The sequence below is a fragment of the Buteo buteo genome, chromosome 25, assembly GCF_964188355.1.
Source record: "Buteo buteo chromosome 25, bButBut1.hap1.1, whole genome shotgun sequence".
In the NCBI taxonomy this organism is placed as follows: Eukaryota; Metazoa; Chordata; class Aves; order Accipitriformes; family Accipitridae; genus Buteo; species Buteo buteo.
In genome coordinates, this window is record NC_134195.1 from 7,772,264 (window position 1) to 7,797,460 (window position 25,197).

General features: G+C 41.4%; 1 protein-coding gene across 5 annotated transcripts in view; it reads left to right on the forward strand.

The window, feature by feature from the left end:
- Positions 1-4,593: 4,593 nt before the first annotated feature.
- The window catches only part of REV1 (REV1 DNA directed polymerase), a 63,001-nt gene continuing 42,397 nt past the window's right edge, over positions 4,594-25,197 (forward strand). For 2 of the 5 annotated variants that reach the window (XM_075057430.1, XM_075057432.1), the window contains exons 1-5: positions 4,604-4,839; positions 17,691-17,799; positions 19,432-19,498; positions 20,305-20,431; positions 22,215-22,383. In XM_075057430.1, the coding sequence (XP_074913531.1) occupies positions 19,442-19,498; positions 20,305-20,431; positions 22,215-22,383 (353 nt within the window). In that variant the 5' untranslated portion in view covers positions 4,604-4,839; positions 17,691-17,799; positions 19,432-19,441. Of the gene's footprint in view, positions 4,840-17,690; positions 17,800-19,431; positions 19,499-20,304; positions 20,432-22,214; positions 22,384-25,197 lie in introns of those variants that run through there. The other 3 variants (XM_075057431.1, XM_075057433.1, XM_075057434.1) reach the window with 3 other exon arrangements.

The window sequence follows — 25,197 nt, forward strand, 5'->3', positions numbered from 1 at the left end:
AGAGCCCAGCCAACACTTGGAGGTGAATTCAGTGTCCCCCTACTCTCATCTCCATGCTTAGCTGAATAAAAAGCACCTCTGCATTTACTGCTGAAAACTGAATCTGAGTTGGTAGCCCACCTGGCATGAATTCAACACAGGCGACTCTTCCAAGAGCTCCTCGACCAGCACAACAACAGAGCGAGAAGGATATACCTACCCTATGACAAGGAGAAAGTCCATTAGCTGTCACATTGCAGCCATTCTCAGGTGGTTATTTGCCTGTCAGGGGACTGCTGCCACAGAACAAGAGCTGCAGAAGCTGCAGGCTGGTGACTGGTATGGAAAAAATCAGAGAGCAGCAACGGGTTGTCAGCTTCACGTTATTGAGCCTTCTTTTACTGTATGATCAGCTTGGCTCTAGAAGACTCAAGTAATTGGGAGTGCTTTTCTCCTTCAACTACCTCCAGACCAGCAACATAGCAAGCAATGGAATAGCCAATACTATTTTTTTCTCCTTTCTCTGTGGAATAGCAAAAGTTCGGCTCTCTGTTGGCCCTGGTGTTTATATGCACTATGACAGCCCAAGATCACTCTGGGAAATGCGTGAGACTAGAAGGAACACAGAGAAGTATCAGCATGCGGCGGGATCTTCTGTCAGTGGTTTTACATGCCTTTTCTGATGATGAGAGACCCAGGGTTATTCTATATTTATGACAGCAGCCTTCAGAGGCCATAGCAGCCACAATCACTGTTCGGTCATGTCTCCCATATTAGGCTGCAAGTAGCATGATGCAGAGCCTCTCGTATTTCACCTGGAAATTCCTTTGTGCTGAAGTTACTGGAATTACATCAGATGTACTTTTTGTACATTGGAGCAGATTTTGACTTAGGAAGTGGGATTTACAGGTAAAGGTTGCTCAACAATAATGCTTACCTCATTGAGATGCCCCAGCTAAGACCGTAGTCCCGCTGAAGGGAGGCCCATACATAAAGTGCCTCTCCCCAGCCCCAGATTTGATTCCAAACTCGGTGAAGACAGCAAGAATGCTTTTACTGAAGTCAGCACACTTTGAGCCAGGCTTCACCCTGTAAATATTTACCAATGAATAAGCATATGACCCAGTTCCCAATCTGGCTGCTGTAACCTAAGATGTTTCTCTGTCAGCTCAGGAGCAGGCTGGTGCAGATGCATTGCAACACGAGGGCTTTACAAGACATAGATGATCATTTACTCCTGTTAATATTTGGTCCTTTTCCTAAACTTTCCCATTTTTAACCTTAATTCCTTTCCTTTTTCTGTTCTTCTTAAACTAATATTGGCCTATTTTAACTAATTGCATGTAATCTTTGCTGAAAGTATAGGAAGGCTACTTCAGGCTTTTTCACTGTTAACTCTTACCCAAGCTTTACTTCACAAAACAAAATAGTTGTCCCCACATGCCTCTCTAAATAATTGTTGGCTCCTCTTATAATTTGCTTATATGTCAGCTTCTATTTAAAAATAAAATATAATCATTGACTAACCATTTTAAAGCTGTTCTTGCTAACCTAAATTAATCCCTATTCCACTTGTCTTTCTGCCTTTCTGCTCCACAACTGCCCCCTAGAGAAATAGCTCTGTAAGGAAAAAAATAATACACACATCCAGTCACGCAGTACTTTTAACAGTTAGTTTGCTCCAGACTGGCAAGGACTGAGATTGGTAGAGGCATTTCTCAGCAAAACTGGAAAATGCTGGCCCAGCAAAATGGATATATTTTAGATAACATATCTTTTCTGAACAAAGTGTTTTTCAGAACCTTTTTTTTCAGGTAATATAACTGCCGATGAAAATTAGACAGAAAGCAGCCAGCTACAATGTCTCAAAAATTTAAGAGGATAAAGCTGGTCAAAACTCTAGTTAGTTCTTCCCTCTGGCAGAGAACACCCCCATTTTGAAGATGAGTTTCATTAAAATACTGAGTCAAACCCAGATATTTGGGGTTTTCTCATGAAGGTGTGAAGAGGTTTCCTATAAATATTTTTCTAAGTGAAATGAAGAAACCACATCCTGGCTAAAACAGCTGATGGTCAACTGACCTAGGTAGACCTGAACTCGACTTTTCCTTATCCTACCTGGATACCTTGAGCAGTATGGAACTAGCTATGGGGAAAAGTCTGGATGTTCATAAAGGTCTTGGTTTTATCACTGTGCAGAGCACAGAAATACTTGAAATTGTAACATTTTTCACAGAACAGGACAACTGTTCCTCTGCTCTGGCAATGCAGGTGGAGAAAAGAAGGCTCCACATAAGCACTCTTCTTACAGAGAGAGACATGTACAGCTTCATCCCTGGAACTGGGTGCATGTGGGTTGACTTATGTGCTTCTAGCCACACTGGACTGTTGCCCAGTATCAATGGGGACTCCTAGCAGATCTAAGTGGATACAGTTTGTCCCGGTTTCAGCTGGGATAGAGTTAAGTGTCTTCCTAGTAGCCAGTACAGTGCTATGTTTTGAGTTCAGTATGAGAAGAATGTTGATAACACTGATGTTTTCAGTTGTTGCTAAGTAATGTTTAGTCTAAAGTCAAGGATTTTTCAGCTTCTCATGCCCAGCCAGCGAGAAAGCTGGAGGGGCACAAGAAGTTGGCACAGGACACAGCCAGGACAGCTGACCCAAAGTGGCCAACGAGGTATTCCATACCACGTGACATCACATCTAGTATATAACCTGGGGGGGCGGGGGGCATCGCCACTCGGGGACTAACTAGGTGTCAATCGGCGGGTGGTGAGCAATTGCACTGTGCATCATTTGTACATTCCAATCCTTTTATTATTACTGTTGTCATTTTATTAGTGTTATCATTATCATTATTAGTTTCTTCTTTTCTGTTCTATTAAACTGTTCTTATTGCAACCCACGAGTTTTACTTCTTTTCCCGATTTTCTCCCCCATCCCGCTGGGGGGGCAGGGGGAAAGTGAGTGAGTGGCTGCGTGGTGCTTAGTTGCTGGCTGGGCTTAAACCACGACAAGTTGTAGGACTGGGACTATTTTCTATTTATAAAACACACAGCATATAACAGAATTAGAACAGGTAACTTGGTAACTAACAAGTTTTCTGTAAGTAGCACAACTAATAAGGCCTGGTTTCCTACGGATTTGTGTCTTATTTCCCCTACATTCCCATACCACAGCAACACACACTTTCCTATACAAGGATCCCCACATACCCTTTGCCTTTCCCCAGAACTGGTCTTTCCTTCCTTCCAGCCTCCCCACAGACACACTTCACAGTATCCCCAATGCTCTCTCATGAGCTGTACCTGGGGAAGAACTGGAGGAGGGCCCACACAGGCTGTGACTGGTTTGCCACGAGAGCGTGACGGCTGGTGCTAGAAAGCTCGGCGAGTAAGTTACCTCACGCTACCTCACTGCTGCTCTTTCTAATGAAACTGGTGAAGCTTCACATTGTTGAGGCTGAGATCCCTTCGTCAAACTGGGCTGAAACGGCTGCTGGATTTTAAAGTTAGCAGGGAAGAGCAGGTAGCACCGCTGCACTTCTTTCAGAAACCTGGTTAATTAAAAATGCAGAATCACGTGTGAGGAGCCAGCGGGTGTTACTCTCGTCCCCAGCGAGCAAGGGGAACGAGCAGCCCCTTTTCCTGGGGGAGAACCCCCTTCCAGTGCGAGGCTGGGGAGGCCTGGACCTGGCTCAGCCACCAGGGCCCAGCCAGGGCAGGGGCCGGGCCGGGCCGTGATCCCCGCCAGCCGCTCCGAGGGCCCCGGTCGGGAGGGGGACGCTGCAGGGCCGGCCTAGCGCAGGCCCCGCCGGAGGGCCCAGCCCGAGGCGCGGCTGAAGTGCCGCCGCCACAACCCGACTCGGCAGCCCCGGGAGCAGCAACGGGTGGCGGAAGGGGGCGGGGGGGGGGGAGCAGAGGTTTGCCTCCGCTGCGGCGCGGCGCTGGCCGGCCCCAGGCAGGCGGGCCCTGCCCCTGCCCGGAGCAGCACTCTCCCCGCAGGCCGCCCGCCCTCACCGGGTCCTGCCCACCGCCGCTGCTGCCGCTGCCGCCTGCTGCGCTTACGGGAGACGCGGCCGCCCTGCCGATGGCTCCCGGCGGCCCCCGGAAGCGGGAGGGCCGGGCTGCGCTCGGCACAGTGATCCTCTCCGGTCCCGTCCCGTCCCGGTGTGAAATGTCCGCCCGCGCCGCCGCTGCACCGGACCCCGCCGTTGCGGTGCAGCCGTCGGGCCGCCAGGGGGCGCCGCCGCTCCGCGCCCTCCGCAGCCCACCCAGGCGAGGGGAAGCGGGGGGAACCGGAGAGGCGCGCGAGCTGCTCGCGCCCGCCCCGCCCCGCCCCTCCCCGCCGTCACGTGCCCGGTGTGAGCGCTCCCCAGCCCTCTCCGGCGCGAGCGGCGGTGGCGCCGCACGCGACTTTCCACGGGGCGCGAGCCGCTAGGGGGCGCCCCGGGGGGGGGCGGGCGGGCTGGCTGGCCTGGCTTGCCCGGCCCGGCGCGGCGCGCGCGCCGCTTGTTGACCGAGCGGCGGTTGGTGGCGCGAGACTCTCTCGTGACGCGCTCGCAGGAAGGGCGGGGGGAGGAGGGGCTGCTGCTGGGGACACCGAGAGGGGGAGGAAAAGGAGGGGGGAGAGAGGGAGGGAGGAAGGAAGGAAGGAAGGAAGAGGGGGGAAGAGAGAGAGAGAGGAGGGAGACCGCGGCCGGGGCTGAGAGCTGGGGAGGAAGAGGAGGAAGAAGGCGGGCAGGAGGCGGTGGTTGCTTGCGTCCGTGCCGGGGGGAGTCGCGATGTGAAGCCCCCACACGGCCCGGCAGGGCAGGCGGCGGCGGCGCCCCGGGAATGTGCGTCTGGGACGCAGCAAAAGGTGAGCGGCGGCGGGGGGGGCTGCCGGAGCGGGCGCCTTCCCCCCCCCCCCCTCCTCGCAGCGCGGCGGCCCCCGACCCCCATGGCCGCCCGGCGCTCGCGAGCGCGCCCCCGTGCGCGCGTGCGGGGGGCGGCTCGGGGAGGCGGGGGTGGTGGTGGTGGTGGCGGCGGCGGGGGGGAAGGAAGGAAGGAAGGGGGAGCGTGAGGGAGCCGCGGGGCCCGCCGCAGCCCCTGCCCTGCCTCAGCCCCTCCCTGGGCCCGCGGCCTGGTTCTCCCCCTCCTCCCCGCCGCAGCTCTTCCCCAGCGCGGGGCGGGTGGGAGGAGGAGGAGGAGGAAGGAGGAGGGTGGCGGCGGCGGCGGCGCGCGGGGTTATGTAACCGGCGCGGGGGCCTTGCTCAGCCCCGCTTTGCCCGCGCGGGCGGGAGGGTGTGCGCGCGGGGGGGGGGGCTGTGGGGGGGAAGGGACGAGGGGGCCGGACCCCTGGGCGGGGGCGCGCGCGCGCGCTCTGCAAGTTGCCGAGGGTGTGCCAGGTGTGTGTCTGTCTGGGTCGGGCAGCCCCGCTCGTCGCCATCCCCTCCCCCGCCGGCCACGGCACCTGTGTGTGCGTGTGTCAGTCAGCGTGTGTCACATGGGGCCTGCGCCTCAGACACAACACGGTTCCCGAGGCAGAGCCGGAGCGATGCTGCCAGCGTTTTGCCAGCTAAGGGGTCATTGCAGGGAAAGAGGTTGGAGGAGGAGAGCCCAAGCCCTGGTGCAGCCTTGCCCTCTTGAACACACCATTGCGCTGTGGCACTCGGCTGTAGCAGCGTGTATCTGTCTGCGGTTTTCCGTCGCGTTTGTCTCAAGTTGTATTTGCTGAGCAATAGTGCTGGATGTACCCAGTGTGCGGAAAAGGAAGAGGACCTCTGCTTGATAAGTAAGCCTGTGCTTACAAACACAGAGGGACAAATGTGTTCGCCGGTGCTTCTTCAGCCCTTCCCCGCCTAATGTTGATGCATTTTGCTATACGGTTACCGCTGACTTGACCTGTGATACTAAGCAAAAAGCCCCTGATGGGAGATGGGCGGTAATGGCAGAGATGCGGGGTAATGGCATGTTAACCTTAAGAAGGGAGAGAAAGATAATATCAGAAGCACGTGATCTTTTGGTAGAAAATCTGTGTGTTGTATGCTGTAATATTCCATTATTTCTGATGCTTTAAAATTAGTGTCAAAGTCTTCAAAATGACAGGGCTGTGAATACTCTGCTTGTGTTAATCAGAGATTTTTCTTCATGAAAGGATGAGTTAATGTTTGTTCTGCATCTTGGTTTAAAATCCTCGTCCAATCTCAAATTTGATACTGTAGTCCGAAGAAGCAAAACCAGGGGATTGTAATTTTACAGTCTGAATTCTTTATTCATTTAGATGCTATTGTTGCTCAGATAGAACCATTTTAAGCAGTTGCCTGATTACCATTAGCTGCAAGAGGTTATAGTTAAAGTTTATTTCTGGAACAGTCCTGTATGGTTTATGGTATTTAATACAGAAATCCAAATGTCTGACAAATTCTTTGCCATCTTGTCTCAAGCGTGTAGTTATTACCCATTCCCACCATATTGGTCTTCCATTCAGTCCATTTCTTCCACTGGACAATGTACCAAATCCTTGTTAGTAAATAATCCCAAGCTGTCAGACTGGAGGTCATTGGTAGGACAGTATTAGTAGAGGCACAGTGCAGACACCTGCCTTGTAACTCACTGAGGTTTAACTACTTGAAGAAAGATTGTTTTAAAAGTAAAGCTCTAACAGGAAAAATACATTAGCATATTTCAAGCCTCAATAGTAAACTGATTGTACATTTTTCTGTGTACAGTATATGCATGTTCAATACATTCTTCAGTAATTGGCCTTTCAAACATAGCACCAGTCCATCTTTCTGGGTAGTATGTACGTACTCTTAGTCACAGCTTGTTCTGATGCAGCGATAGTATGTTGTAACTGAGTGCTGATTTTGATTAGTCTTTTCTGATCCCTTAACCCAGATGTCTTTTTAAAGAAGTTTCATGGCAGATTTTCAATCTTTCTACCATCCCTTTCAGTTACTAGAGAGATATCAAAAAAAAAAAAAGTAAGAATGATTCAAACACGAAACCTGGTTTTGAGTAGGTAGAAAAATTTAATATGATTACACAGACTTTTTTTTTTTTTTAATAAATCAGTTGTTTAGGACAAGCAGGAAAAGAATAACTTGCCTGACCCTGCTGTGTGCTTTCCCCATTTAATTTGTTAGCTATTGTTTATTTCATGAAGAATGACTATTTTGTATTGAACATTTTTCTGTTTTAATTAAAGGTGTATATTATTATCACTGAGATCTCTGTCAGCTCTTAGCAGCGTGTTTGCCTAGTATAGATGTAACAAGGGAGCTAAATATCCAAATGTTGAAGCCCTCCCTCAAGAATACAATGTAGATTAATTTGGTGATAGTGCCGTGTGTTTACCTAAGCATAGCAAAATGGGGAAAAACTGGGAGCAAATAGAAATGAGAGTGGCCATGGAGTTATAAAGAAAGTTGAAAGTAAGAGAGCAAATCTAAGTGAGTGCAAAAAAGCGTGAGGAATTCTCAGACACGTGTAATACAGTATACTTGTGGAAGTGTCTTTTTTTAAGAGATGAATTTGTGCAGTGCTTCTCCCCGAGAGCAGCTTTCTGCTCTGTTGTGGAAACCAGACAGCATTTTAATTGGAGACACAAATGATTTTAGGGAGGAGGGCCTCCCATGTCTGTGGTCCCCCCACTTCTTCATTTTATGTGGAGTAACAGGTGCTCATAAGATAGAATTAGGAAACCCTTCTTCTTTCTCACTCTTCAGTAGAAGAGAGGTGAGTGTGTAGAACAGCTTTAAATTCTGGGCTGTGATGATAACTACCATTCCTGTGACTTGTGTTTTCAAAACTTACTGAAGGACTGCTGCTGCTGTAGTAAAGGAATCTGTGACCATTAAATTCATCTAGGAGATACTTTTAGTTTGGTATACCCATAGAAAGGATTGTTGTAACTTCCATATTCTTTTTTTTTTTTTTGCTGGGGTGGGGGGAGCTCCTTTCCTGTCTCAAAGCTTCAGCTCTCCCAATTGGTATTCTACCTATTTAGTACTGCTGAAGCTGGTGATTTGAAATTTAGTTGCTTGCATAAGTAAAGCTTAAAGCTTAGCTGTATTGTAGCCAACACTTTGTGTTGGTTTTGCTTTCTGTTCCCAGCTATCTGTAAATACTTCGACCAAATCCCAGCGTAAAGGAGTTATTGGTTGTAACTTCCTTATTTGGTTTGCTTGAATTCACGCAGACCTTTTCAGCTTCTTGATTTATGAAAGTAAATAGTCCTGAAGAGAAAGCTAATTTTGCTTAGGAGAAGGCACTGCTCAGGTACCTTGCAGAGTCATTCTTGCAAATGCAGGGGGATTGGTTTGAATGCCAAACATGAAAGTAGTGCTGAAGCTGCGCAGCGTAGAGTTGAGAACTGCTCTAAGGTTTTTCCACATTGACTTGGAGATTGGCAGCACTCTGGCAGAGTGAGGTATGCGGTGTATTTTGGCAGGATCCTGGGGACTGTTGCCAACATTTTTGGTCAGGTTTTAGTTGTCAATGAATATCCAAAGTAAAATAACATTCTGTCAACAATGTTCATGACTTCATCTTTTTGAGGTGACTCAGATCAGCTGTTCGTCGAGGGCATGATGAGTCAGCATCTTGGACAAATGGTTGTACTCCACTTACATCCTTTTGGAAACCTAGGAGCTGTTGCTGTTTAAAGGAAGTCATGAAATTGCTGATAATTCTTACAAATAGGAAAGCCCATGACCCCATGGCATGTAAGGTAAATGGTTAGTGCAGTTAACCAAGTAGAGTGAATGTGTTTTACCTTTATGTGCTTATGAATGCAACTCCCACTTGAAGTAAAGAACTAAAATAATGGTCTCTATTGAAAGGATATTGTTCCTTGTTTCTGAATCTGCCTGTTGTTTTCAGGAAACATTAGAGCATAGGGAAACTGGAAAGACTGGCTTTTCAGTCACTATTTCCTAGATTTCCATGCTGCAATTGCATTATTTGGTAAGCAGTTCCAAGAATCCTCTTACAAAACAATACTGGGGGAGAGGTAGGGGTAATGACTTTTCACTAATTTCTGGCTGATCAGTGTTGTGGTTTAACCCCAGCCAGCAACTAAACACCATGTAGCCGCTAATTCACTTCCCCCCCCCCCCACCAGTGGGATGGGGGAGAAAATCGGGAAAGGAAGCAAAATACGTGGGTTGCAATAAGAATGGTTTAATAGAACAGAAAAGAAGAAACTAATAATGATAACACTAATAAAATGACAACAGTAGTAATGAAAGGATTGGACTGTACAAATGACGTGCAGTGCAATTGCTCACCACCCCACCGACCAACACCCAGCTAGTCCCCGAGCGGCGATTCACCACCCCCACTTCCCAGTTCCTATACTAGATGGGACGTCCCGTGGTATGGAATACCCCGTTGGCTAGTTTGGGTCAGCTGCCCTGGCTGTGTCCTGTGCCAACTTCTTGTGCCCCTCCAGCTTTCTCGCTGGCTGGGCATGAGAAGCTGAAAAATCCTTGACTTTAGACTAAGCACTACTTAGCAACAACTGAAAACATCAGTGTTATCAACATTCTTCTCATACTGAACTCAAAACATAGCACTGTACCAGCTACTAGGAAGACAGTTAACTCTATCCCAGCTGAAACCGGGACAATCAGGAATTTGAAGTTACAAGTGTTGCCCCTCCATAATGATTCCTGTAACTTCTATGTTGATTTTTAACCTAAGTTCTACAAGCATCGTGTTTGCCTGGGATAGGCCATTTTTGCTCTGTAGACTTTTTGTATCGATCTGTCTCCACTAAGCAGCAGTGTAGCACTGTTGTTTCGATATCAGAGACACTTAAAATATCAACTTAAAACCTCTCCACGTCAAGAATGCAATTTAGATTTGAGTTTTATTTGGGGATCCTAAAGAATTAGAGCATTTTTGTTTCGTCCTAAGAACTTAGAACTGTGTTACTCCTGGAAAACACAGAAACGCTGTGCTCTATCTTTTCACTTTCCTCTGAATCTAGGAGGAAACTTGAGAATGTATTGGATCAGATCAAAAGTTCACCTAGGTAATAGTAAAGAAACAAACATACTGAGATTCTTTGCCTTTATATTCTGACTTCCTGTAGTTTGTTACCTTTTTTAAAAAGAAAAAAAAAATGGCTTTTTATTCCATTGATCTGTTCAAACCGTATGAACTTTAGCATCCTCGGTGTCCTCTGTCAGAAATCCACAAATAAATTAGGCAGTAGATGAAAAATGTTACCATTTGTTTTGATCTCTTCATTTACTAGTTTCATCTGATTCCTCCTGATCCTGTTGGTCTGCGTTGATAAAAGTAATATTCATGGACTAGCGAAAGATGTAGAAAACTTGAGTAGAAACTTAAAACTTCAAGGCTAAGCATAGAAGCCATATCTTGCAAGATTTTACTTCAGAAAAGATTTTGCAGCTTTGAGAATTTCAAAGGCAAATCCAGGAAAACATTTGGGAACTTGGCTACGCAATGTCAGCTGGAATAAAGTAATGTCAATCAAAAGCTGCCATGAACAGAAAATCTTACCTATTTAAATACTGAATCTGTAATCATCAGTACTTTTGCTGGTAAAGTTACTTGAGTTCTTAGAGTTTTGCTGCTGTATATGTTTACTGCTGCCCTTATGTGAGTAGAGAGATGGTCCTCCTTAGTATCTGACATCAGCTACCACTTGAGATTCGCAAAGTGGATGTCTTATCTCTTTTTTTCTCTGAAAAGCCTGGCCTGATCAGCACCTGCTCAGTGTACACTGATAACATTGATTTGAGCATAAAGCACAACTGCCCTGGGCACTTCTTCTAAAAAAACCCCAAAGATTTGTAGAGAAGAAGTGGTGCCTTCTCATTACATTAGTTAAAGCGTTGGCCCAGAGAGTGGATTTTTTTCCATGCCATTCTGTATTACCAAAGCAGTTAATCTGGGTAGCGAACAATCAAATTGGTCAGCAGCAATGATAAGGATTTTTGTGTGTATATACATGCACAGGTGTGCGCACACAAAACACACACACAGATATATATACATATGTATATCCAAACAAATACATACAATCAATCAAAAATACGTAGTCACTTTTGACAAGATTTCACCAATCTGCGGGCCTGAAGTCCAGGGAATCTGGGGGAAGCTGAAGATAGCGTGTCTCAGAGGTTTTCACCAGCACAGTTCCTCTGAATTCAATGTTAACAAATTCAGAGCCTTCACAGATTCCTTGCTTTGATCACCTCATGAAAATTTTCCAGTTATTTATTTTCGAACTGTTATACCTCCACTTACCCATTTTTCCTGCCTTATTCAGTTTTTCTTTAGCTTTACAAGGACACTTCCTTAAGTTGTGCCTAGGAAGTCTTAGGAGGTCCTAAATCATTCAGCAGCAGCAACTCATTATTTGGGAAAAGGGATCATGGCTTACTTATGCTACCTCCTGACTGCTTGACATACACTTCATATGTAAGACGTGAGTTGTGGGACTGGATTGTCGTCAGACTGAGGAGTGCGCAAACTAAAAACTTCCTAAACAAGTTCTGTTGATTTGTTAGGTAGAAAAATCAACATTCCACTCTTCCTTTTCAAAGAAGAGAGTAGCACAGTTCTCTGATCTCAAATACTGTAGACAGCTAAACATAGGAGCTTGAAGGAAGACTACCCAACTCATATACTTATTCATCTTGTTTATTGTTTCAGATACTGAAGTCCAAGAGAGAAAGAGAATTTCCTTTTGGTGATTTACAATCCATTCACTATGTTGCTATTGAGAGTCCTAATGCCACAAGCTATGCTTCTTATTCTGATTTTACTTAAATGAATTTTATTCTGGAATCTAGGCATTTAGAAGCTGGCATAAAGATTGTGAGTGTGCGAAGTCCTCTTGGGGTTGAAGCCCAAGAGAATGTAAATGCAGAAGAGAAATAATTAAGCCAGTTGCTGAAGTTGGCTGAAACATGCCAGTGTATTGTGGCAGTAAGAACAGTTATATTAAAGAGGTGATATTTGAACTAAAAAGTGAATTGAGCTACATGGTTAAATATAGCAATGAAAATTTATGAAGAAGAGCCACTCATCACTGAGGAACTCTGAAAAGTGAGGGGGAAACTTTATCAAAAAATGCAGAAATGTTGAAACTGAAGCCAGAGTCTTCTGTGAGCAGAAGAAAAATTCAACCAAGTTAAACCACTACTTGTGACAAGCTCCAAATGGACTGTAGCTGCTACTGAGTGTTATTCCTAGAGGGGAATGAAACATTGACAGTTGGTCACAACTCGAATCTGGCTTGCTATTTCTCAAAGAACTAACCATCTCAAATGCCACGTATAAAAGCAAAAAGAGTATCTTCTTGGAAACAGATTGCTCAAAGCTGGTGCAGACTGTGCAGTGATGCTGTTTTCTGTACCTCGTGCTCATGGTTCCTTAAGTTGTGACAATTAAAACAATCACCTGTCCCAGACTCCAAGTCAGTTTTGAAATGGTCTGAACACTTTTGTCTTGCAGAGCTCTCATATAAATGGTTACCTGCTGTACAACTGCTTTAGGTCATTGTGATGATTTGCCAGCAAAAGGAATGTATATTTCTTAGTTGTCACTTGTATGTAAAGTATTTAGTCCTTGATGTTGAAGTAAACAGATCTGAAGTAAAGACCATTTGGAGTTGCAAAAATAGTCAGTTTGGAAACTGGATTAGTTTAGCAAAGAGTTCCTGTGTTTCTATCTGGGAGAGTGATTGAATTGAAGGTCAGAGTATCATTTCCTTGCTGTCAAGCTCAAATGCACAGTTTTAGAATAGTCATCTACACATAAAGGAGTTGACTCTGAAGGATTTGATTTTTTCCATGCTTTATGTGGGCTGTATGGTATTTCACCTTTCTAGCAAATGCCATGGGTGTTCATATTTTAGAAAAGCACTATTTCTAAATTTCTCATTCTCAGTAACAGTTTTGTGTCTAATATTTAATTTTCCCAAGATCTTAATGATTGTTCTTTCCTAATTTATACTCTTAAGTTTACTCACAGGAGATGAGGGTGGTGTTGGGTGTTTTGGGGGACAGATATTTTTCAAGTGTCCTTCAACTCATTTCATTTCTGTTGCTCTAAAATATCATCAAAGATTGAACTGCAAAACAGAACTTCCTGGTTGACCCTGTAACATCAGGTGCTTGTAGTTAGAAGTGATTATCGTATTGGCATATGTGGTGTAAGATGGGGAGCTGTTCAATTGTAACTTTCTTTGAAAACTCTTACCCTATGGAAAAGGTAAGGTAGCCTACCCCTCTTGTTTATTGGGGGGAAAAACATAAGCAGGGCTGGTTGGTGAAGAATAGCTAGCTCGCTGCAACTCCATATCCACATTTACACGACAGTAAGTTAGTTATAGCCATGATCCTAAAAGTCATTTTCTAGAAATGGCTAAGGTAATCTTAAGATCCCACTGGCAATGAAAGGAACAGTTCCATCCATTCCTCTATTCTGGCCTGTCTGCTTTGGCTTTGTCTGATGCTTTTGTGAGTCAGTTCAGCTTGCTGAACTGGCAGGAAACTAACCCATAAAATTATGTCAATTTTCTATTGATTTAATGAGCTGAATTGCACATAGCACCTATATGAACATAGCGGTTGTGAGTTTGGAGGTAGTGTAGAGAAGGGATAAAGCTTGTTAGGCCAGCAGAGGTTGAAGAGCAGAACCATCCGTTTTGGTGGCAGTCAGCCATCAAGTTGACTCAACCATCTAATGAAACTTCACCCTGAGACTGTTTCCTGCCTAGAATAAAATTCAGTTGCTTTGCAACATACCGATTAGTTTATTTTTATATGCAACAGTATGAAGTGTCCAAAATCACGGGGATTTAAAAATACAGTATCTTAGAAACAAACTTTTCAACTTTTTTTTTTTAAGTTCTTTTGCTGGATCCTGAACTTTTCAATATGTGGTAGAAAACAGCTTTAGACCCTGTAGCAGCAGCTCTTTTCCAGAAGACTCAGCCAAGAATAGGACTCTCTTGTGCTGAGAAATGTGTAAACACGTAAGACAGTTCGTTCCTCAAAGAGCTTGCAGACTAGTGCCAAGTAGAGTGGCGAGTTTGATGTGGGAGCTGGAATGTAGATGCATGAAACTCAAACAGGCCACAAAATACCCACTTGATGGAAACAACTTTTAAGCCCTGCTGAGCTGGGCTGGATTCAATCTACAGTTCAAGCAAAAGATTCTGATACTCATTAGCAGTGGCCCAAGATATCCATACTTCCGTTAGCAGTAGAGTTACACCTTCAAGAATAAGGCTTGTGGTGTTTGAATATGTTAATTAAATCAAGTTCTTTTGCGTTAGAGGACATTGACAGGATGTTCACTCTGGTCAGAAATGCAAAATAGCTGTTACAGTGTGTTATACTTTCACTCAGCTTTCAGTTACCCAAAATTGGATTATGTGGATTAGAAGTTACTTGTGCCATGTATTTAGACACAAGTTTGGCAGGGTTATTTGTTGAGTCACAGTGCAGCCTCATTTTGTCTTTGGAAATAGTTCATATGCTTTCCTGTAGTACAGAGCCATAAAGTGTATGTTCTGCCAGATTCAAGTTGACTACTTGAAGAGGCAGCAGAAACGTCTCTGTGTCATATACCTGGAAAAGGGAATGCTGAAGAGTATGGCAGAGACAACTTAAGTTTGGGCAGGACTAGTACTGACCTGGAATTAAAAAGCCTATCGGGATCCATATTCACTTCTTACAGAGTCATTGAGGTCTGTATTCTGTGCTTCCAAGCATTTTTCCCCATAATACCTGTGGTTTGGTCTGGGTTTTTCCGTTATCTGTGTTATCTCAGCTGCCCAAGATAATGGAAAGCCACTTGTCTTCCAACCACACCATCCTGAATTTAAAGTATTTTAAAGAAATAACTTCCCTGCATGAGACTGTATGTGCTACAGATGAGATTAAAACAAATATTAACATCAACATTCACATCTACGTTCTTTTTTGGGGGATCTAAAATCTCACAGTTGCTGTGCAGCTCTTCTATACGCTCAGATGTGTTTATAGAATTCATAAAATGTAGACTTAACTTTTCATTCCATTACCTGATCTGTAGGCTTTGATTAACAGTCTTTAATAATAGGATTAAGTGCTTGTGGATTGGGAAGTATAATGCTAGGCCTATGAAGCAGTGTGCAAAGGGATGTTGCATATCTTTTCCTAGTGAGCTGCATTGAGTATTTCTGAGCCACCAGTCATTTACAAAGCATAAAAACTCTTGGTTTTTCTTCTAGCTTCAGTTTTGAAAAGGATCACCCAATAGAAATTTGAATTTTAAAGAACCCTATTTTGTGCAATGGTAAGGTTTTACCATTTGTATGTGGTCTAGAAAGAGATGCAGGGCCAAATTATGTTAATTTTGATCACAGGAGTTCTTAACTTGACTTTTTTTTCCTTGAAACATTGTTTCTCTTGCACTGAAAACTTGGATTCTGTTCCTAGGATTACTGTTTCTACCTTTACAGGCTTTTGTGCAGTTTCAGTTTGTTGAAGATTTCTTTGCATTCACAGGTCCAGACTGAGCATTTCAGTTTTATTTAAAAAGCTTTTTCTCTGGGCGAAGGGTCACTATAGCTTGTCTTTCAGGCTCTGGAGATACCCTGAAAACTGTTAATTATGGTGGTTCACTTTCACTGAGTCACCGTGCATTTGTGCTCTTGAGTTTGTGAAAACAGAGAAAACTGTTCTGAAACAAGTTAGATACTGTAATCACAGAAAACATGAACTCTTGTCTAAAATTGGCCTGCTTGTGATGGCTGTTTAAGTCCCGTCTTGATTTTCACCACCACCCCCAGCCCCCACTTCAAGGATTCTTTACAAAGCATTTCTCTTACTTATCCCTTCATCATGATTCCTATAGCGGGAGCATTGTATCGTCTTTACATTTCTTATTTCATGAACCAGTAAGCATGTTTCAAATCTTGCTTAACTCTTCCTCTGATTGTCTGTCACACTTATTTGTTCCTTAGGTTTCAGCAAGGCAGCTGTAGAGGTTGTCTTCATTCTCAAGGAAAAATTCTCACTGTAAACACAAGTCTTTAGCAGTGGGGATTCTCCTTAGTCCTGAAACCTTGGTTCATCATTTAGTTCCTGGAACTACAAAGGGAGAAATTAGCCTCCTCGGTTTTCATATCAGCTGTAAGAAAATAATCCATGACTCTCAAGACTTGAGCCAGAGGCATCTAGTAATCACTGAAGTACCATGTTCCTAATTCCTGTGTTTAGAATTTAAGTGGACTGGCTGAGTCAAAAATCATATCTGCCAAGGAAATGGTAAATCATTATCAGATGTTGTAAGTAGGCATTACAGCCTAGCTTCTCTAGTTTTGCAGGCTCTAGGAAGACAACTTTTGAGCAGTTGATGTGTCATGTTTTTAACACACTAACCTGAAGTAGTTTTGTTTTCTGATTCCTAGTTTTAATCAAACCAGGCATATACCCATGATTCTGATTTTGATTGGCCCCACTGGTTGTGGTGTTCTGATCTAACGGCTTTTAGACTAGACATCTTTCTTCCTCACCTCCCAGTGTCCTGAATAAAAGTTAAATGTGTTTCAAGGTTTCAGAAAAGCTTACCCTCATGAAGGCAGTTCTTCAGTTTATCAGGCATTAGATATTTTGGTTTAAGCAAGAGGTTGTCTACAATAGGGGTCAGAGTTAACTACCTATCAAATCCTATCTTCTCAAGAACTCAGTGATTGGAATAGAGAACATCTTTGTTAGACTGATGTTGTGATGACTTACAGTGTTCATTTCATACAGTCTTGAAGGTTCTTTGGTTTCTTTTCAGAGTAAGAATTTCTTTTTGTATGAGATTTTCTTTTTGATAGACTTAGAATCATAGAACAGCCCAGATTGTAAGGGTCTTTAAAAGACTATCTAGTCCAACCTTTCGTGGGTAGGGAAGCCTGGATGAGATTATCTAGCACCCTGTTCAGTTGCAGCCTGAAAACCTCCAGTGATGTGGGCTTTACTGTGTCCCTGGGGAGGTTGTTCCAGTGATTGATTGTTCTCACTGTAAAAAATTTCTTTCTTATATCGAGGTGAAACCCCTCCTGGTACAACTTGTACCCCTTGCCTCTTGTCCTCTCTTTATGGCTCCTTGTGAAGAGAGAGTTTCTGTCCTTGTAGCCACCCTTTAAGACTTTGTCAACATTTATTAAGGAGAAAGGGTAATCAGTAGTTAAAATTCTGGTGTCTCTTATGAGCTCATACACTGATACCTATAGTATCTAAAAACACTAGATGACATTTCTATTTTTTTTTTTCTTGAACTTATACTTTTCTGTTTTCTCCAAGAACTTCTTAGCCATAAGTGATAGATTTGAATTACAGTTGACTTCAGCTGATGGAAACATACAAATTTTCCATATAAAAGAAACCATCTAGCCATTTCCAGTATGCACTGTCCTCTACAGGAAAAATGTCAATATTGTGTTTCATGTGGTCATCTAGCTCGTCTCCTCTCATTTTTCTCACTGCTCCTTAAGAGTTCTGTGGTATCTATGAGATATAATCCAAACCACTAAAAATTCATTTCAGAAAGCCTTGTGTCTTGGAAATTGGTCTCCAGGTAAGAAATGCAGGTACCTAGAGAGAAAATACAACATACTGAAGAGGGGTTGCTTTGTTTTGGTTGTTGGTGTAGAGCTTATCTCCTTGACATGTGATTAATCTTCATAATTATATATGTGTGTAGGTTAAGTATCAAATTACAGCAACTATAAGAAGAATAGAACCAGGTGCATCATGATCTTCCTGTGTTTGCAGAGGTCCTGAAACATACAACTGAAGCTTGTCTTTTCAAGGTAGTTATACCTGCTTTGACTATAATTCTATGGTTGCTTAATTTGACATATTTGCAGTATTCCATGAAAATAATTTATGAAAACTTTCCTGTGGCTGTGTCTTGTTCTGTAATCAAACTTGCCTGCAATCCAGGGTGGTTTAACTGGATTTTAGACTATGCCTGCTTGGTAACTCTAGAACAAAGGGGATTTAAGAGACGAAAGCTAGGATTCAACTTTCAGCCAGGTTCAGAGTAAACAAAATTTTAATGTGATAAATGAGGCAGTCTCCAGAACAGTGCAGTACAAGGCCTGGATAGGAATATGACCAAAATGCATTGTTATCTCCATCCACAGCTCTTTGTGCTTTCTGGTAGGCTGGAGGCTGAGTGAAGCTTATGCGCTGTGTTACTGGATGATGCTATGGGTAGTCCAGAGAATAGGTATCTTCTCAAAAGCAGACAAGCATGAAAAAAACCCAGTTGACTTCCTTCTGTGTATTAACTGTAGTTTTGTGCGGTTTTATGGAGGGTAGAGGAATAGAAGTTAAATATTTAATAAAATAAAGGTGACTGACTTAAATCTTCTGCCTTTTAGTTTTAGTGTCCTGTCCTCACACTCAAAGAGCTCATAGCCCTAAAAGACAAAACTGTTTTTATTTAGGGAACAGGTTAGAGTAGAAAGTGAGAGATGTAATAGCAGGCAGTGACCTCATGATCCTACTATATCATTAATCAATATTTTAAAATTGGTGTTACAACAGCTGTAGTTAATGTGAATCACTGGGGTGCAGTGAACAGTTGGCCACAGTCCAATACATTTCTTTTTCTCTCCACCAGTTCTGTTCTAGCCAACTAATAGCTCATCTGGGGACACTGCTGTGTACAGCTCATGGTCCAGGGATAAGTGTCTTGCATAAAGGAAAACTGCAGTTTGGCCGGTTGGGTTTGTTTATTTATTTATCTATTATTAAGCAACACAAACAAACAAAAAACCCAAAGAAACAAATCACAAACCTAGCTATAGATCATACTAGATCATTTAAACAACTGGCTTTTCATTGACAATAAGATGGCCTTTGGTTTTTTTGCTTTTATGTGATGTGTTGCATTGGAGCAACAAGTATTTGGACCTTTATGATTAGCTGTAAATCCATTGGTGAAATTAATCTAGTGTTGAGTACCAGGAGGTATTTGCCTGCATCCCACCATGTAGGTAGTATCAAATAGGAAATAAGAGTTTGTTCCTGACTTGGGCAATATTTTGCATGAACGGTGGCAATTGTTTTTAAGAACCTTTTATTACTGCTTTTTCATAAGAGATGTATGATGAGCAGGAAGAATTTAATAAATCATAATGGAAACTGAACATTGTAATGAGTTTTTTGTATTCTGGGCGAATAAAACAAAAGGTTCATGTGTGGTTTTTTGATACATAGCAGGAGCTACAGTATGCATTACTACAAAATTGAGGAACTACGTTTTTATGCAATTTTTCACTTCTAGGTTAACTGTGTAGCTCGTATACTTCAGTGAAGCCCATTGAAAAATGTAATCTTTGTGATAATCTGTAGATGGCCCGTAATGCATCATTGAAATGCCACTGATGGTATTAGTAAACATCTAATTGATCAAGCATTGTTCTTCTATGCAGAAGCTTCAGTATGAGGCGGGGTGGATGGCGGAAACGGGCTGCTGATGGCGATGGCTGGGGAATATGGGTATGTTGAAAAGCAAGTGGCTTTTTTTTTTTTTTAAAGAGGTAAATGGCACTGTGGTTAAAAAGGGTTTACAGTTTTGTTATATATGCTAAAGGTATGCTATAAATTAAACTCTTTCGCTTCACTTGAAAACACATAATTAAGTTCAAAAGAAATTTTTTAAATTACCAGGTTTTGAAGTCTTCGTTCACAATAATCCGCTAAATTGCATTGTTAATAATCGCAGACCCTCAAATAGCTTTAAATCACCGTTTAAAAACTAAACTAAGTAATTTTAAAACTATTTATGGTTGTCTCCACCACATTCTATATAGTGGGACAAACAATAACTGAGGCACCTAATTTACATAAATATTTACAATACTACTGTCTCATATATATTTAAGAACTGAAAATACATGGAGCTTAATGAATATTCTTTACATTTTTTCTTTAGGCAATGAGCCTCCAATTCAGCATCCAAAGTTGCATCGTTCCCTTTTTTTTTTTCTTCATTCTTTTTATTCTATAAGAATTTTTATATAGATAGAATCTTTTTCTTATAGGATAAGATGAAAGAAGTATGAAATAAATCCTGCCATGTTGGTAACAAGATGCAGTTATCTTGTAGATAAGAATTTAGGGTGGAGGATTCGCTATTTTTCATTTGGAAAAAGAGTATGTCTTTTGTATGTCAACCAAAATCAATTTGAAGGAATGCTGCTTACCTTTCCAGTCTTAAAATTGACGAGTTTCTATCTGTAAATGTTAGAAAATAAGACTAGCATCATGGGTTTGGTTTTGTTTTGTTTTAACTTAAAAACTAGGGTGGGTACATGTCGGCAAAGGTTAAGAAATTGGAGGATCAATTCCGGTCAGATTCAGCCATACAGAGGGATGGAAATTCATCAAGTATCTTCAGTGGAGTCGCCATCTATGTCAATGGCTTTACAGGTGAAGTTTTTGTTTTTTTTAAGGATCTGTTCTGTTTTGTTCTAGTGTCTGTTTACCATCCTAAGTGGAGTAAAGAACTAAAACACATGAGTTTGCAGCAACTCAGTTTGCAGCAAAGTAAATGCATAACAATTACTGTATGTGTTTAGTATATTATGTTCCTTTGTATTTCAGGATTAAGGTTTTCAACATAAAATCAGCTTTAGGTTCTGAATATAAATATTACTTTACTAAATCTACATGAATGGTCACTGATAGAAATAGGAGTAAATTTTTCCACCTTTCTGCAATCTTATTGTATGAAATGAAACCTTTTAACTTCCTCCATACTCCTACATATATTAATTTTTTAATTTTCCAAACTATTGATGGTTGGAGTATATGCATTAATCTTATGTTTGGGTGGATATACTGGGGTTTTCTTGCTCAGAGTGGCATAATGCTTGAGACAGTGAACCCATTAATAGTTGAAAGAGGAACAAGAGAAGAGGTAAGACATATATATGCATTGTCTGTAATGGACTGATAGTGCATGTTAACTGGAGTAAGATTTTTAATCTACCATACTTACATTCATATTTCTCCTGGGTTCTGTAAAGCAGCTTAATAACCTTTTTGAAATTTCCCAGAAGCCTTTTTCAGGGACCTATGCCAGGAATGTTGTGACTATTACATAACTGACACATACAGTTTCTATGATTTGGAGCAGTACTGGTTTGAGCACAGGGCTCAAACAGACTGAAAAAGGTTAAGGTGAACATGTTAAACTATTAATACATCTGAATCAGTTATTTAATACAGGTAGTTTCTTTAGTGAAAATCTAGCATTTCCATATTCTTCAAGGTGCTAGTTCCTAAATAGAGCTCTACAAGATGGTTGTCCAAAAGGCTGGAGTATGAAAGGTAACGCTTGGAGAAAATGTGTGCTATTTTTAGTTGAAAGTTAGAGGCATAATCAAGTGTTAGAAATATTATGAGAGTTGACAATAGGCCACTGGGAGGAATTGTAACTGTATTCTTTAAAAAAGAAGTCTTCCTTCCCATATTGATTTTTTTTTTTTTTTTTAGTATCTTGTGCCAGATGTACTCTTCAGAACATTGTTTGTGTTGACCCAAACCTTTTAGTGTCAGTGTGACACCATTGCAAAGGTTTTCCAAAAGCTAAAACTCCCCCCCCATAGCTCTGCTTGCAAAATAATAAGTACTCTTTTTAACATGATTGAGGGGATAAGAAGAGATGTTAGTTTTTAAGGTATTCTCTGTTCCCTGTAACAATTCAAGAATAACCTGGTAAAGAAAGAGTGAGTTAACTGCTTGAGTAAATCAGAAATTGTATAGTAGGAGTTCTGTGCTTTTGCTAAACCCTTTTGATGTTAATTATTTTCTATTATTTCTGGGTATAAACTACTCTCCCAAACTCTGGTAAAAAGGCAAGTGAGTTAATCTAATTTTGTGTTACGTTGATGTAAATTGTTTTTTAATGTATGTTAGCATTAAATCTACTTGAGTATTGCCCCCCCCCCCCCAGCCCATTTATGTTGTGGAAAGATCCTCTATAACAAGTAGAATGTTTACATGTTGAATCAAGTCTCTTCAGAAACAGTTTTCTACATTTCAGAAATGCTTTTCTGATTTGTTCTTTGAAGAACTTGTAAGGTTTTTCAGGAGAAAAACAATAGTTTGCACTCTTTCTGATGATGGCATCATATTTCTTAATTAAAGTTGTTTTTCTTACTGTACTTGCTGACACAAAACAGGAATATTTCTGGTTTTAATTTTATAGATCCCTCAGCTGATGAATTAAGACGGCTAATGATGTTGCATGGAGGCCAATACCATGTGTATTATTCCAGATCAAAAACAACTCACATCATTGCCACAAATCTTCCAAATGCCAAAATAAAAGAATTGAAAGGAGAAAAAGTAGTTCGGCCAGAGTGGATCATGGAGAGGTAAGTTTAGGTTTACTGCTTTTGGAGATTTCTCCTTTTAGAGGAAAAAAAAAGAAGAAAAATCTGGAAAAACAGCATTATAGAAGATTGCATTTTGAGATTATGGTTTCATTTAAAATAAACCTGTCCTTGCACCAGCAGAGTAAAAATACCACTTTTACATTGAAGATATGCTTCTTAATGATTGTTCCTTAAGAAACTTCACTAAGAACATTCAGAAAGTCTCAGGCATATCAGGAAAATTAACATTGCCCTTCTGATTCCATTTAATATTCAATCAGCCTGCATCTCAGTATGTTTAAATAAGTGCGAGGTGATTGTTTTTTAACCTCTTGCCTTGTGTGTTGCATAAGTTTCATCTGTAAATAAAGAAGAATGTCAGTTGAAAAGCATTTTCATAAAATTGAAATTAATCTATCTAAACATTTATTATGTTGTGACTTTGTAACAAAACGAAAGCAAAAAGAAAAAAAACCCCAACCCACTAGTTTTATGATAGCCAGGCTCAGAGCAGTTAATCTGGCTTGCATCTGTCTTCTTCCATCTGAGGAACTCATGGGAAATAGAACAGGCAGGAATATGTTCTGGAAATCATTCTGTCAGTGTCATGCTATTCTTAACTAGCCTCTTTCCTAGATGACCAGCAGAAACAGGCAAGGAACTGTTCTGCATACATGCTTGTAAAATGCTATTTGCAGTTCCTATTTTCAGTTTGCTGATTTTCATCCCTTTGGATTCAGCTGTTTCATATTATGTATCTTTACGGTAAATTTTTTAAACTTTAGTCAGAAATTATAGGTTCCTCAATTTGAAAAAGACTTTAGGTACATTTTTTTTAAACAGTTTCAGGGCCTCACCCATGAGTTTAAGGACTTCAAAAACTGGTGATAGGTGTGTTTTTATTTGAAAGATATGGCTGTTTTCATTGATGCCATTAAAGCTCGTTATGATTTTAACCAAGTTGGAAAAATCAATTTGTATACATTCAATAGAGACTTGCTAGAACCTAATGTATGAAATGTCCCAAAATTTTCCTTATGTCATCTTCTGTTCAGGTTCTGCATCTCCTGGTTCTAGAAGACTGTACTGTAGAATAAGTCAGAAGAACTGAGTATAGACAGATACATGGGGTTGGGCACAAGGAGACAGGGAACTCACTGTCTCAGTAAAACAGGGTTCATGTCAGAATCTGGAATAAAAGCTAATTTCACAACAACCCCTTATTTTTTTTCCTTCTTCTCAACAGTACTGAAGAGCACTCATTGGTTAAATACTCCATCTCTGCATATGGAATACCAAATGATGTTCTCCTCAGTAGATTAGTTGGTAAAAATCAGTGCAGTGGATGTAGAGGTTCCAAATTTGTTGAATATTCATGTGCACATCATGTTAGTGCAATATGATGGATTTGGGGTTTTCTAGTTTGGTTAAGAAACAACCCTAAAATGTTACTGTCACAAATTGCTGGTAAAGCAGTGTTGTTACATCTTCAGTCTTGTCATCCAAAGTTGCAAAAGATTGTTTGTCTGCGGAGTTTTGATTTATTTCTTTGTGTGCACACATTATGATCTAGTCCTTAATTACATGATCACATGCCATCTTTTTTCACTGTGGTACCTGCCACATTCTCTTCACAGAAAAGACTGAGTTCAGGCTGCAAATTGCTAATATGGTGACTTGGGTTTTGCTTCTTGTCTCTGTAACCCTGTTCCTTACTTACTGCATGTGATTCAAATTCTTTGCTGATAATGGAATGAATAATTAATTCCTGTCTTTTATTGGTGCTTATCACTCTAGCATCTGTCTGCTTTCCAAAGATTAATGAACTTACCACGGCACTTATTACAATGGCTATTATTTTCATTTTTTGTTTGAGAGCCATCAAAAAGACATTAAGGTAAAACACAAAAAAATCTCAATAATCTGGAATATGCTATGTGAACTGTGTAAGATAAGAAGTTTCAGCCTTACTTATACAAGGATGGGAAGGCATATTTTGAAGTTCATTGCTGCATTAAAAGCTTTGCATATTCTGAACTGTGAACATTCTGAACTATGGTCTAAAGTCAGACTCTCATAAACTTGTTGTTAAATGCAAGTAGCTCTAGAATTTTGGTTTAATTGGCATCACATAGAGATCCTGTGGTAACAGTAGTTGCAAAATCCAGTATTGCAGAGTAGTACGTGGTTGCTTTAGCAGCAAAATCATTCCTTCTGCACTCCCCTTGTGTGTTTTTGCTGCCTCTCCATTTCTGCAACAAATGAAGGAAGAGACTTGCAGGCAGACCTCCTTTCTAAATCTTTCTTCCTTTATTTGAAAAATAAATGACATAATTAGCTTGGCAAGGTTGTTGTGCAGTGTGCAATGGAAGCCAAATTAAGGTGATCTGAGAGCTTTACTTTCAAATTTCAATACTCTTTTAACAAACATTCTTTGACATTTATAATAAAATTACCTTTCAAAGGTTGAGGATAACTAACCACTAAAAAGAGCTACCCGTAGAGTTTGTGGATTCCTTATTTTGAGTTTCAGATTGAGTGAATGTTTTTCTTAAAGATCTGTGTTAATCTAACACAAATGTGAAGAAAATAGTTTAAAATAATTTCCCCAGAAAAACAAAAAACTAGTCTGGTACATCTCACTTAATTTCCTTTTTCTGATGAGGATTCAGAATGCAAAGTATTTGAATAAATAAAAGCTACCTGTCTTAAAAGAGTACAGCTTTCAGAAGAGATGCCACATTACTTTTACACAGTAACTTTTTTTGGAAACTAGCAAAGCATTGAAGGGGAGCGAGATGGCTTTTATAGCTA